Source organism: Lactuca virosa, chromosome 8 (genome assembly GCF_052849685.1).
Source record: "Lactuca virosa cultivar CGN04683 chromosome 8, Lactuca_virosa_CGN04683_v6, whole genome shotgun sequence".
Taxonomy (NCBI): domain Eukaryota; kingdom Viridiplantae; phylum Streptophyta; class Magnoliopsida; order Asterales; family Asteraceae; genus Lactuca; species Lactuca virosa.
In genome coordinates this window covers 248,613,060-248,625,884 of record NC_136433.1, presented here as the reverse complement: position 1 = coordinate 248,625,884, position 12,825 = coordinate 248,613,060, and the positions used below count along the sequence as shown (strand labels likewise).

The following is a 12,825-nucleotide window of genomic DNA, read 5'->3' as shown; positions in this document are numbered from 1 at the left end:
TTTGTGGTCATCATCCATACTTTGTTTGATGAACGATCTTAATGGTACAATAGTACTGTGTTGGGTATGGTCTCTCACCCTAATCTCATTTCTCTCTTTTTCTGGTCTCAATAGTACAATAGTGCTATATTGGGCATGGTCTCTCACATTATCTCATCTTTATCTTTCTTTCGTTCTTTTGTCTCTCTCTCTCTCTCTCTCTCTCTCTCTCTCTCTTTCTCTCTCTCTCTCTCAACCCTTTTTACCCAATATAATAAAATACATATATGATTATTTCAAATAAAATCATCTCATTTAGCACATATATTAGGAACACATATAAATCATTTTATGTTATTTCACAAAACATCTTGATCACAAATAATATGCACATATATCATTTAATTATCTATATTCTTGATATTCTATGTGTAAGATGAAAGTAACTAGAAACTCACTAGTTAAAACTGGATGACTTGTGATGTGGGCAGCGCTTCGCCTTAGCACTTAGATTTTCCCTTGACGTGACCTAAGTATAACTATCACTAAGTTTGAGTCTGATATTCCTCGTGACTTATGACATTCTAGATTCCTCAACAATCCTAATTTCTACATCAAGATCTATCAAGTAAGTAATAACCAGATAGGATTATATCGTAGGTAGGGTCAGTTATGTATACAAAGTATACTGTTGGGAAATCTCACTTTAAACACCTCACCGGATTTAGCCTAGACATCACTCCCATAAGTAGATCAATCAATATAATAACTTGGAATCATTCATAAATCTTATTTATAGATTCATAATAACGACTATGAATATAAATATAAGCTACACTCGAAATAAAATAAGTGTAACCTAACTTATAAAGTTTCTAGCGAAAACCGGGAAATTATGCGAGCAGAACTCTAAAACCGAAAGCTCTATCTCTCAGACACTGCAGGGCCTCGCTAAAGTAGCTGGAAACTAGAAAGTAAAAGGAATAGAGATATGAGAGAGTTCCAAAGGATTCTGGGAGAAAGTGGTGAAGAAAATGGCTTCAAAACGAAGTCTATATTTGGTTGGAAAGGAGGCACGTCGTGCTTCTTGTCTTGGTGCTCTGGGCCTCTTGTCGGGGTGCTCAAGTGGCTTCAATCATAGGGTGACACGTGGCATGCTTGGTGTGGTCCATGTTGGCTGTCAGAAGCGCCACGCCTCCTGTCTGCGCGCACGAAAAATTAATGTTTTTTAAAAAAAATTATATATTCTTCACCCGAGCTCCGTTTTTGACGTTATTTATATAAATGCGTAGCTATCGAAGAGATCTACAACTTTCATTTAAAGTTATATTTTTAACAGGCTTAGACTATTAAAATCCGTATAAAAATCATAACTCTTCCGTACGACCTCCGTTCTCGACTGTCTTGTAACATCCATAAAATTCAAGCTAATTTAAAACTTTTTAAATCATTCAAAAACCGATAATTATTACAAACATGTTTTCAAAATGGTTTAACGTCAAAGTATCCCAGAATCAAATCATAAAACATAAGCAGGTGCACGATCATGCCTACGCCTTCCCGTGATCATCTGAAGTGCCTTAAACAAAATCAACAACTGTAAGCCCGAAGCTTAGTGATATTCCCCAAAATATCAACGCCATACAATCATAATCATATCATATAACAAACAGCATGCATAATGAGCCATCATCCTGACTGGACCGCCTTGCAGCCCATCAGTCTATCTGAACCACTCTCCAAGCCTTCGACACGTCTGGACCGCCTCTCAGGGCCTTCAGCCTATCTGGACCACTCGTCGGGCCTTCGGCCTAACTAATATGCCCTCCCGGGTCTGCAGTCTATCCGGTCCGCCCAGGGTATGTTGGCCTTCCGCACAAAGCAGGACCGCCTCAACCTAACCCCAATCAAACAATCATGTTCACATAAATATCACACACTAGCATGTAAATAACAGTCAAACTGATCTAACAGATCACTAATCATAACAACATCCTATAACCATGATATCGACCTAACCGGTCACTAACATAGCATTATCATATATACCAGGATACCGACCTAACCAGGTCACTAAGCATATCACCATCCTAACTACCATGATGTAAATCAATACGTATATCATGCAATAAACCCGGATACAAATCAGAAAGGGGCCAGCATTGGTGCCTTCGACCCTGTTAGTATAGTGAAGACAACTCATGTCACAAGTAGCTGGGAATGCTAATGTTAAAATGCTCCAAATACAGCTCCAACTCCAACACCTACACCCACTAATGATCCACTTCCATAAATTCCCAAATTACTAAAATACCCCCCAGAAGTCAAACTGGTCAACCCTTGGTCAAAGTCAAAGTCAACGGTCAAGGTCAACAATCCATGTTGACCCAACTCGTCGAGTGCAGCTCACTAACTTGTTGAGTCCTTCCAGAACTCGAGAAATCTTGAAAACCCTATTTGACTCGCCGATTTTCCAGACAACTCATCGAGTCCATGCGTGTCCAAAATGTCGGGAAAACCTTAACTAACTCGTCGAGTCGTCTCACTGACTCGCCGAGTCCATGCATAAACCCACAACGACCAATCTTCATCCGACTCGTCGAGTTGACCATGCAACTCGTCGAGTCCCTTCAACCCATTTCTCATTTAGACGTTTTTAAGTTACCCCGAAGCTCCAAAATGCAGATCTAACCTCCTAGAGCATGGTTTCCACGTAAAGTTGCAAACTTTACATACATACATGGTCCTAGATGCCAAACCATGTTAAGGGAAAGGTTTAACCTAAATAGAAGGGCCCAAGCTTGCTAAATTTGATAATTTTATGACTATAGGGACTCAAAGGAGTCCAGATCTGAAGTTACAACTTTAGATCATGACCAATACCCGAAATGATTCACAAATATGCTAAGAATGACCCTAAACCCATGCATGAATGGATCTAGCTAAAGATAAGTCAAGGTAACGACTTGTTACCTTCCAGATGATGCTAGGATGAATTAGAAACCAGATCCACAAGCTTCTCTTTGCTCCAAGCTCCTTAGACTTCAAACCCTCTTCCTAATTTCACCTTCAAAGCTTCTTAACACACACACAAATGGAGAGTAGATGCAATTAGGGTTTCTGAGCTCAAGGGGGACGGTAAGGGAGGCAGATGGAGGCAAATAACCCTTTAAATAGGGTGCAAAAACCCTGGAAATTAGGGTTTCATTGCCCAACACCTACTCGTCGAGTTGGGGTCCTCCGACTCGTCGAGTAGACCTCATAATTCACACGGGCTGACTAAACTCTACACGATGAGTTGGGGCCTCCAACTCGTTGAGTAGGCTTCTTTAATTGCATGAAATCCTTAAAATATCATTCTCGGAAATCGGGATGTTACATGTCTTTATATCGACAAACTCCTATTCATGAGATTTTCGATTCTCGTTTAGATTGTTTTGTGTAATAATCGATAGATTTAAAATTTGGTTTCTGTTTTGCATATTGCTGTACTGAAACTTTGAAAATCATAACTTCCTCATATGATGTCAGATTAGGACGCTCTCTATATGCATGAGTTCTCTTTACAATTTCTATGACTTTTGTTTAGATTACTTTGGTTAATAAGCAACCTATCTCCGATTCAGTTTTTAGAACGCGCATAGCTGTATCGGTTTAATCGTGAAACTTCGATGAAACATAACTTCTTCATACGAAGTCGGATTTAAGCGCTCCTTATATCCATGTGATAGTCATTACGACTATTAAATCTTTAGCTAATATGATCTATTATATTTTAACCGCCTAGCCCGCATATGCGGGCCTTATAATAGCTCTAGAGGGTGTGAGGAAGAATGAGGAGGGTTGCATCTATTTATAGGGCATATTTTGACTAGGCTTGCCGCGCCTTTAGAGGTGCGCATCACACCCTCCCAACACGCCCTTCCTCTTCTCTTGTGACATGTGAAGAACAATTTGTGGACCACGCCCCCCACATTCTAGAAGCGCACGTCGCACAACCTTCCTGCGCGTGTCATTTCTTGAAAAATTTAGAAAATCGTATATTTCTCATACGACCTCTGTTTTCTACATTTATTATATCCATGTGTAGCTATTGACGAGTACTAAAACTTTTATTTAGACTCCGTCGGCTAATTCTTAATTTATTTTTAAAGTTATATTTTTAACAGGCTTAGACGATTAAAGTTCATATAAAAATCATATCTCCTTCATATGAATTCCATTCTCGACTGTCTTTATATCGACGAAATCATATTCACGAGATCTTCAACTCTCGTTTAGATTGTTTTGGAAAACAATCAACCGTTTGAATTTTGATTTTCGTGCTAACACAACTGCGCTGAAACTTTAAAAAATCATAACTTCTTCATATGAAGTCCGATTTGGATGCTCTCTATATACACGAGTTTTCTTTTTACGATTACTATGACTTTCGTTTAGATTACTTAGGATAATAAGCAACATATCACTGATTCACTTTTTATGCCACGCATAGCCGTGTCGGTTTAATCCCGAAACTTCGAAGAAGCATAAATTCTTCATACGAAGTCAGATTTAAGCACTCCTTAAATCCACGAGATAGTCATTATGACTACTACATCTTTAGCTAAGATTATCTATTACATCTTAAATGTCTAGCCTGAATCCGTGGGCGTTACACATCAACATAACATAAATAAAGCATACATAATTTAAATGTCAATACATTAATAAATTAAAAATGTCTCCAAAATTCTCGAGCCAAAACCTTGCATCCTTGACTTCAAGTGTCCCTAACTTCCCTTACTCGAGACATATATTAAGATAATACATCAAACTAACACATATCAGTACATATAGTATTTCGAGTAATTTATGCACATAATAGAGTAAAACATTGAAATTTTTTAAAGTACAATGTTATAATATGAGACATGAGTTCATATGTCATGAACTTACCTCAGGAATGTGTAGACTAACATCCAACAAGCTTCTCAAAGTGTTAGAAGGATTCTTGAACACCTAAAATATATAATTACGTAAAATATCATACCTATTTAACCTTAGTTAATCTATTTAGGATCACATAAACTTAAGGTCACTCATTAACCTCTTAAAATATCATACCTGACCTTAATGAACCATAAGGAACATCCATAAGATATCTAAACTTAATATACACAAAATTACATAAAATATCTATTGTATGGATAGTTTGTACTAGATTATTACATTTTAGTTAATTGATCTATATGAGTTATCTTTGTAAATATGTTATTATTATTTATTATATAAACACATCAAACACAAGATAATGGGGTGTGGTTTAATTTCTATATGGTATAAGCCTAACCATCCCTTTTCTTTCCTCTCGTTTTTTCCCTAACCCTAATCTTATCGCCATTCTTTTCCTGGTACATTCTCAATGTCGACATCACAAGATGGTACCTTCTCCATGGAGACGGTGCTTCACATGATCCCTATTAAGCTTTACTCCACTAGTTATCTTCTCTGGTGCAATTAAATGCTACATCTCTTATCCTACCATAAGCTAACATATCACATTAATGGTTCTGCAATTGCACCTCCAACCACCATTACAGTTGAAAACAAGGATGAGTCGAATCCTACCTTCACTACTTGGCATGATCTTGATCAGAAAGTCGTAATCCTTCTCAACTCCTCCCTTACTTAAGAGGCGGCTGCTGAAGTCCTTGGTTTCACCATAGTTCGTCAAATTTGGATCTCTCTTGAAACAACCTATAATAATTCATCTATTGAACGAATCCATTCTCTTAGGGATTCTCTTCTCCAACTTAAAAGCGTATGCAATAAACTTGCTAAATAGACAAGCTCCGTTGGTTTCTTTATGGGTTAGGAGTCTCTTTTGAAACGTTTTCCACCGCCATTCAGATAATAGAACCATCTCCTACTTTTTGTGATTTACTATCATAAGCAGAAAGCCATGAGCTATTCTTATTATCTTTGCACGGTTCTTATACACCTCCAACGACATTTATTTCACAACAATCTCATTCATCTTCTTCCCGTAGACACCAACCTTCTTACAATGGTGGTAATGTTGGAAACAAGTGTCAAATGTCATAACTATTAACTAGTTGGTATAACTTTAGGAATAATAACAAAGCCTTTTTTGGGTTGCCCTCAAAAACTATAATAGCGAGAAAGGAATTAAGAAAGTGATATAATTAGTTAAATGACTTATTATAGGTTAATAAATTAATTAGAAACTAATTAAAATTAATTAGAATTAATTTAAAGGTACAATGACTGAATGTTAATTGTTCAGTAGTTGAACAAAAAGAACTTTTTTGATTCTCTATAGAGATGAAAGATTTTAGAGAGCTCTGAGCCTTCCAGAATCAATCTATGTAACATATCCTCTCTAATAAATGAATTTTTTTTTGCCACTTGTCACACTCTCATTCAATTTGTCAAATGTCATTTTATGGTTATTTTGAATTAATTTTTTTTCACATGTTATTTTATGACTTTTTATATTTTATTAAATTCCACATAATATTTTAATGTAATAATTGCAATAAATGTTTATCAATTTCATTAATGAACTTACCTTTTAATTTCCAATTTCCTAAATTAAAGTTCATTAGTTTATTTTATTTATTTAAATTATTTGTTTAAAGTTAAAAGATAAAAAACATTTTCATTATAATAATTCATTATTTTTCTTATTTTTTTTATAAGTTTAAAGTTCTCAAATATTTTGACTTTATATTTAATTTTTTTTAAATTAACCTATGTAATATATGAGTCTCACAACTAGTAATGTAAGAACCTGGAATTTAATTAAAATTGACTTTTAGTCAAATATTAACCAAAAGTCTAAAAATAATCAATTATGGAAAAAAGATAAAAATATGAAGTTGTTCATTAAATAGAGGACAAGATTTTTTTGATATTGTGTACGGAGTTTTTGGAAAACCCTAAGACAACTAAATTTCAAACTCGAAGCTTCATAAAAAATGACATCCACATGTTAAAAATTCTCATAAAGAAGTGATACTCATATGCTAAAACCCCATTTTAACGTCCATGAGGTTTCATGTTTTTTTAGTTTGAACATGATGAATTATACGAAATTACAAAATTGAAAGCTATAATTTCCATATAATCAGAAAATAAATTAATTAAATAAAAAAGCTTATGAAAAAAAACACAAACATCACCATCTTTACACCTATGTTCATGAAATTGTCACCCTCTCATAGGCCCACATAATTTTTTGAAGAATAAAATCAATATGATATAATCAGTTATAATAAAATAACAAAGTTAATATAATTTTATGATATCGTAAGTTTTGTTACAAGTAGCTTTTTTCGAGTTTTTATTTTTTTATAAAAAAAGTAATTAAAAAAACGAAACCTAAACATTAAATCAGAATTGTGAAACTCCAAAAACTTGATTATTTTCTTCATATCCAAACGTCCTTTATTTATTTATAAATAATCATCATAGAATATCTGTCATATAACCATATTGATTACCTACATATTTAATTGTTAATTAAATATGATTATTAAATATATTAATTTGAGCATAAGATATTATTTATTTTAAATTCTTAAATTATTAAAGAATGAAGAAATTCAAGAACATTGAAAATATAGCTGGCTGTCTAAAGCTACTGCAACTCTCTCTCTCTCTCTCTCTCTAAGGTGCTTCCCATTTCTCTCTGCACACAAAACACACACAATCACACACTATTTGTATGAAATGTTCCGAAATCGATGAATGTGCTGCTGATTTTGGTCCTTATATTGTAGTCAGTGTGGAAATATTTTAGGGTTTTGATGTTTGGGGATAAATTTTGCAGCTTTTTTGGCTTGAAGTCTGAAAGAAAGAGAAGTTAATCAAGAGAGGAGAACAAGAATATTTGTTGAAGTTGGTCGTCGGAGGTCAAAGTCAAACTCCGGTTACCGGAAAAAGTCAAGAATGAGCGCATCTCGGTTTATAAAGTGCGTGACAGTCGGCGATGGAGCTGTTGGGAAGACCTGTATGCTTATTTCTTACACCAGCAACACTTTCCCCACTGTAAAGTCAATTCAACTTCATCTCGATTTAATTTCTTTAATAATTTTAATTGTTCTCATTTCGAAGAAGCTAATTTTGCCCTAAATTGACGATAATAGTTCTATTCCGACCTAATTTTGATTCAATTCGAATGAAACTATTCAAAACGATGAGATTTTTCGATAGGAAGACATATTTGCATTTGATTTTGTTCTAATTTCTATGAAAATTTCAATGGTAGGGAAGTTTTTTCGCTGCAAAAACCTTACTGTTCTTGTTTTTAGTTTTTCGTAAATTGTCTTTCTTTGATAGAAGACGTGATTATGTGTTTTTTTTGTTTTTATCGTGTGAAAGAAAGTTTCCTTTTTCATTCTTGAACTTTTTATGCTATAATTCTGTAGGATATTTTTTGAATTTGGATTTGTACTTATTTTCATGAGAATTGAATTGTTGTGGTATGTTAGATGCAACTACATTTTGGATCTGTAAATGCACAAGTTGTATGGAATAAATAGGGATAAGATGTATGGGGGATAGACACCTATTACCCTTTGTCTGTAGGAGTGGCCACCTGTCCTCCCTACAAAGTTATCTCTTAATGAGCTAATAGGGACAATACTTAATCCATTAAGCCATATACATATATGAGTGTTTCCTTTTAGAAATAATGACTTAATAGACAAAGTCACAAAAACTAGGCTTTTGCAATTAAGTCCTAAACTTTTTACTTTTTCCCTTTTTTGCCGTGTTTTTGTCAAATACTTTTTAAACATCATTTACTTAATGGGGAAAAAAGAAACATAATAATCTTGCTTAGTTGTATCATCAATCACACACAAAATAGTGAATTACAGGAAACAAGAAACCAAATAAACATTATTCATGTAGCTCTCAATAGTCAATATTATGCCTCATCTATGGTCATTGTTAGGATTTTAATATTCACATGTGAATTTCAATAGTACATTCATAAAGGAAGAGTAGCTAGCTACTATAGTCGTATTATATGTATATAAAAGGGTAAAAATATAGAAGATATAAAGTACTTACAAAAATTTATTGATTTAGCCACTTAATTATTGTCTATAGTGATTAAACATCATAGACTTTTTTAGCTTTTAATTTTTTTTTTTTCCGGTTTTGAAAAAGGTCAAAATACAGAAAACTGCAACGTATTTTATCTGTTTAGTTTTACCTACTTGAAGTCTTAATAATCAATTTTGGGTGTTTGATGAAAACTAAGTCTAATATTTTTTTTTGACTATTTAGGGTCAAAATAATATATTTTGGAGAAGTGGGTAAGGAGTTGCTTAAAGAAAAATGATTATTGAATTAAACAGAAAATTACCTAACTACCCATAATCTTAATGAACTGAGTATCTGATTAAATGATTCTTCAAGTCACAACAATCACTGTGCATACAGATTATTGATTTATTATTTACTTATTTAAAGAATCTTTTATTAATTAGTTGGGTAGTGGGTGGAGGATGATGTGTATAGATAAAGTATATAGTTGGTTGGTGGCCCCCCAAATCCATCATCATAAATGAAATTTCTTTGTGGTGAAGGAAGCAAGGGCAACATATGGAATTTTATTAAAACTTATTTTCTTTACATTCTCATTTCTACTTGTTTACCTCTTTCTCTTTCTTTCATCATCATGTGGATTCTTTCTTGATCTTGTCTTGCATCAAACAAAATCAAGAATCAAAAAATTATTTTCTTTTCACTCCGAAAACGATAAGTAACAACATTAAGGGATAAAGTAATAGAACACTCCTTTGTATTTAAGAATCATATATAGTTAATTAATGTGAAAAAGGGGCCAAATGCAAGAAATAGCAACACATTTTCATCGATTTCTGTATTATAAATGAAAGATGTGTTTCTTGCATATAATCAAAAGTTGTAGAAGATGTGTTTTTTCCACAAATTACAACGATTCTTCATGTATGATTTTGACTGGATGTTGACTTTCTTCATTTATTTATGAAAACAGGATTACGTGCCTACAGTTTTTGACAATTTTAGTGCAAATGTTGTGGTAGATGGGAGCACTGTAAATCTTGGATTGTGGGATACCGCAGGTTGATTCCTTAATTGATTATAAGTTGGTGTATATGTCTTTTTTTAATAATCTTTTTCTGCTAAAAAAAGTTATGTTATTTTTTATTATTTTTTTTTTTACAAAAAAAAGGTCAAGAAGATTACAACAGATTGAGACCTTTGAGTTATCGAGGTGCTGATGTCTTCATACTTGCTTTTTCCCTCATTAGCAAGGCCAGCTATGAGAATGTCTCCAAAAAGGTGATTCTGTTTGTAATGATTATATTGGAGTAAGTAAATTACAGAAATGGTCCCTGTTCTTTTTGATTTTTACCGTGTTTAGTCCAAAGCTGTAACCTTTTTCAGTTTTGGTCTTCAGTCTAAGGTCTTGTGTCGATATTGGACCTTATTTTAAGGTTTTATATCGATTTTGGTTCTTATTTCAAGGTTCCAGGGACCAAAATCGATATGAAACCTTGAAATAAGGACCAAAGTTGGAAAAAAGTTACAAGTTTGGACTAAACACAGTAATATGAGAAAGCACGGGAACCATTTTTGTAATTTACTCTTGATTTGCTTTTTAAGTTTTAAATGCAAGAATAATTAGTAATATACTTCCATAGATTCCGTTTATTACAACATCTCTTTTTTTTTTCTTCCTATTTTTGTATTTTACTTTGAAGAATCTATTATCAACTTATAGCAATATTTTTTAAATACAAAGCAACTTTATCCCTTTTATTATCAAGAGTATATTTGGTGTATCATTTCGTTAATAAAATATTCTCTTAATTAACTTATTACTATTCTAAGTTTCTAACATTAACATCCAACTTATTTGAAGTATTTGTTTACTAAGTTGTGTGTATTCCTCAAATTAATTTTGAAAAATATAAATTGTTCAGGTAATAATTTTAATGGGTTTTGTTGTATATTTGTTGAAATTTTCAGTGGATTCCTGAATTGAGGCACTATGCGCCAGGTGTTCCAATCATTCTTGTTGGAACAAAGCTTGGTTAGATTCTTTCAACCTTTACTACAAAATGAATTATTGCAACTAGTGTCATTTTCTTTCTACGAGTTTGTATTGAACTATCAATCAAATGACCAAAATACCCTCCAACATTTTTGTTTTTGTGATGAAGAATGGTTGCCAAAATGGGATGCTTTTCAATTTACACATCCTAAAAATCGAATTTTTGCACCTTTTGTAAAAGAGAGAGAAACTACAAGTCGTTAGTCAATTAGACAAGTCAAGACCTCAAATGACCAAAATACCCTCCAACACTGACTAAATATTTTATCTTTTGTAGATCTTCGAGATGATAAACAGTTTTTGAGTGACCATCCTGGTGCGGTTCCAATAACTACAGCTCAGGTACAAATACAAACGACTCCCAATTAAAATGATGTTTAAAAAAATATTTGAGAGCACTCAGGGAAATATAAAGAAAAAATAAATTAGGGCAAATCTGTAAAAAGGTTAGGACTTAATGTGGAAAGTCTCATTTCTATGACTTTCTGTGTTAAGTCGAAAAGAAACACTCATATATATATATATATATATATATATATATATATATATATATATCTGTATCATATTATTATTTATATTTGCATAGGGAGAGGAGCTGAAGAAGCTAATTGGTGCCCCTGCTTACATCGAGTGTAGTTCAAAAACACAGCAGGTGATATGTCATGTTTATGCTCATTTAATATATATATATATATATATATATATATATATATATATATATATATATATATATATATATATATATATATATATATATATATATATATATATATGTCCCATGAAATTGCAATGTTTTTGACTTTTGGTCAAATGTCTAAATATTCTTAAAAACAGCAGGGGCAATTTGGTAATTTACCTTAAGAGTTTGGAACATAAAAGTTATAATATTTGTGAGGCAAATACCAAAATTAAAGTTGCATTTTTTTTCATGGGACATCTAAAGATGAAAAATGTTGCATTTTTTTACGAGACACCAATGGAACTATTTTCAATGATGCGGATGCAATGCAAGGGTATTTACGTCTTTTTGCACATGTACATGGTTATTGCAGAATGTGAAGGCAGTGTTTGATGCAGCCATTAAAGTGGTTCTGCAGCCACCAAAGCAAAAGAAGAAAAAGAAGCGAAGGGGTCAAAAATCATGCTCCATTCTGTAACTTTGTGCACAAGATTTTTAGTATGAATCGAATGGAAAAATGGGAAGAAAGTTTGACTTTTCAATGGTGAATGCTCAAGTGTTGATCACTGTGGCCTTTATATAGTTTTTGATGAATTTGCTCACTTTTATTGTGTTTTGTGTTGTGTAAGTTGATATATGTAATTCTTTAACACCAAATAGTTGAGACTTTAGGGGACTATTTGGGTAATATGTAATATGGTTTTATGTAGATTGTGGAAAGATGTTGATTTTAAGAGGGTTGAAAATGAAATTACTTTTGAATGGTTACTATATATGCTTAGGATGTATCGGTTTTGCGGATCTCAGTGGAACTGTAATCGGAGATTCCGTTCCACAAGATTAATGCGGACAAGCCAACGGAGATGAACTCCCACATTTCCCTTGTAGCCCAATTTGTTGTTCATACATGTGTAGTTGCTTATGAACCTCTTAATAAATGTTGCTGAGTGCTCTAAGCTGTATTTTAACATGCTTAAATAATGCATATACTAAACATTCAAAGGGTCATTTTTGATTTAGAAGAAATGAATACTAATTCTCATGTTTT

At 33.0% G+C, this 12,825-nt stretch overlaps 1 protein-coding gene across 1 annotated transcript; it reads left to right on the top strand.

Annotated features, from left to right (window-relative positions):
* The first annotated feature begins 7,535 nt into the window (after positions 1-7,535).
* LOC145128961 (rac-like GTP-binding protein RAC1) lies at positions 7,536-12,545 on the top strand. Its single transcript, XM_079063726.1, has 8 exons — positions 7,536-7,658; positions 7,817-8,034; positions 10,016-10,103; positions 10,214-10,323; positions 11,014-11,077; positions 11,376-11,440; positions 11,685-11,750; positions 12,151-12,545. Exons 2-8 carry the CDS (start codon positions 7,936-7,938, stop codon positions 12,253-12,255), a joined length of 597 nt encoding a protein of 198 aa, XP_078919852.1. The 5' UTR covers positions 7,536-7,658; positions 7,817-7,935; the 3' UTR covers positions 12,256-12,545.
* Positions 12,546-12,825: the final 280 nt, after the last annotated feature.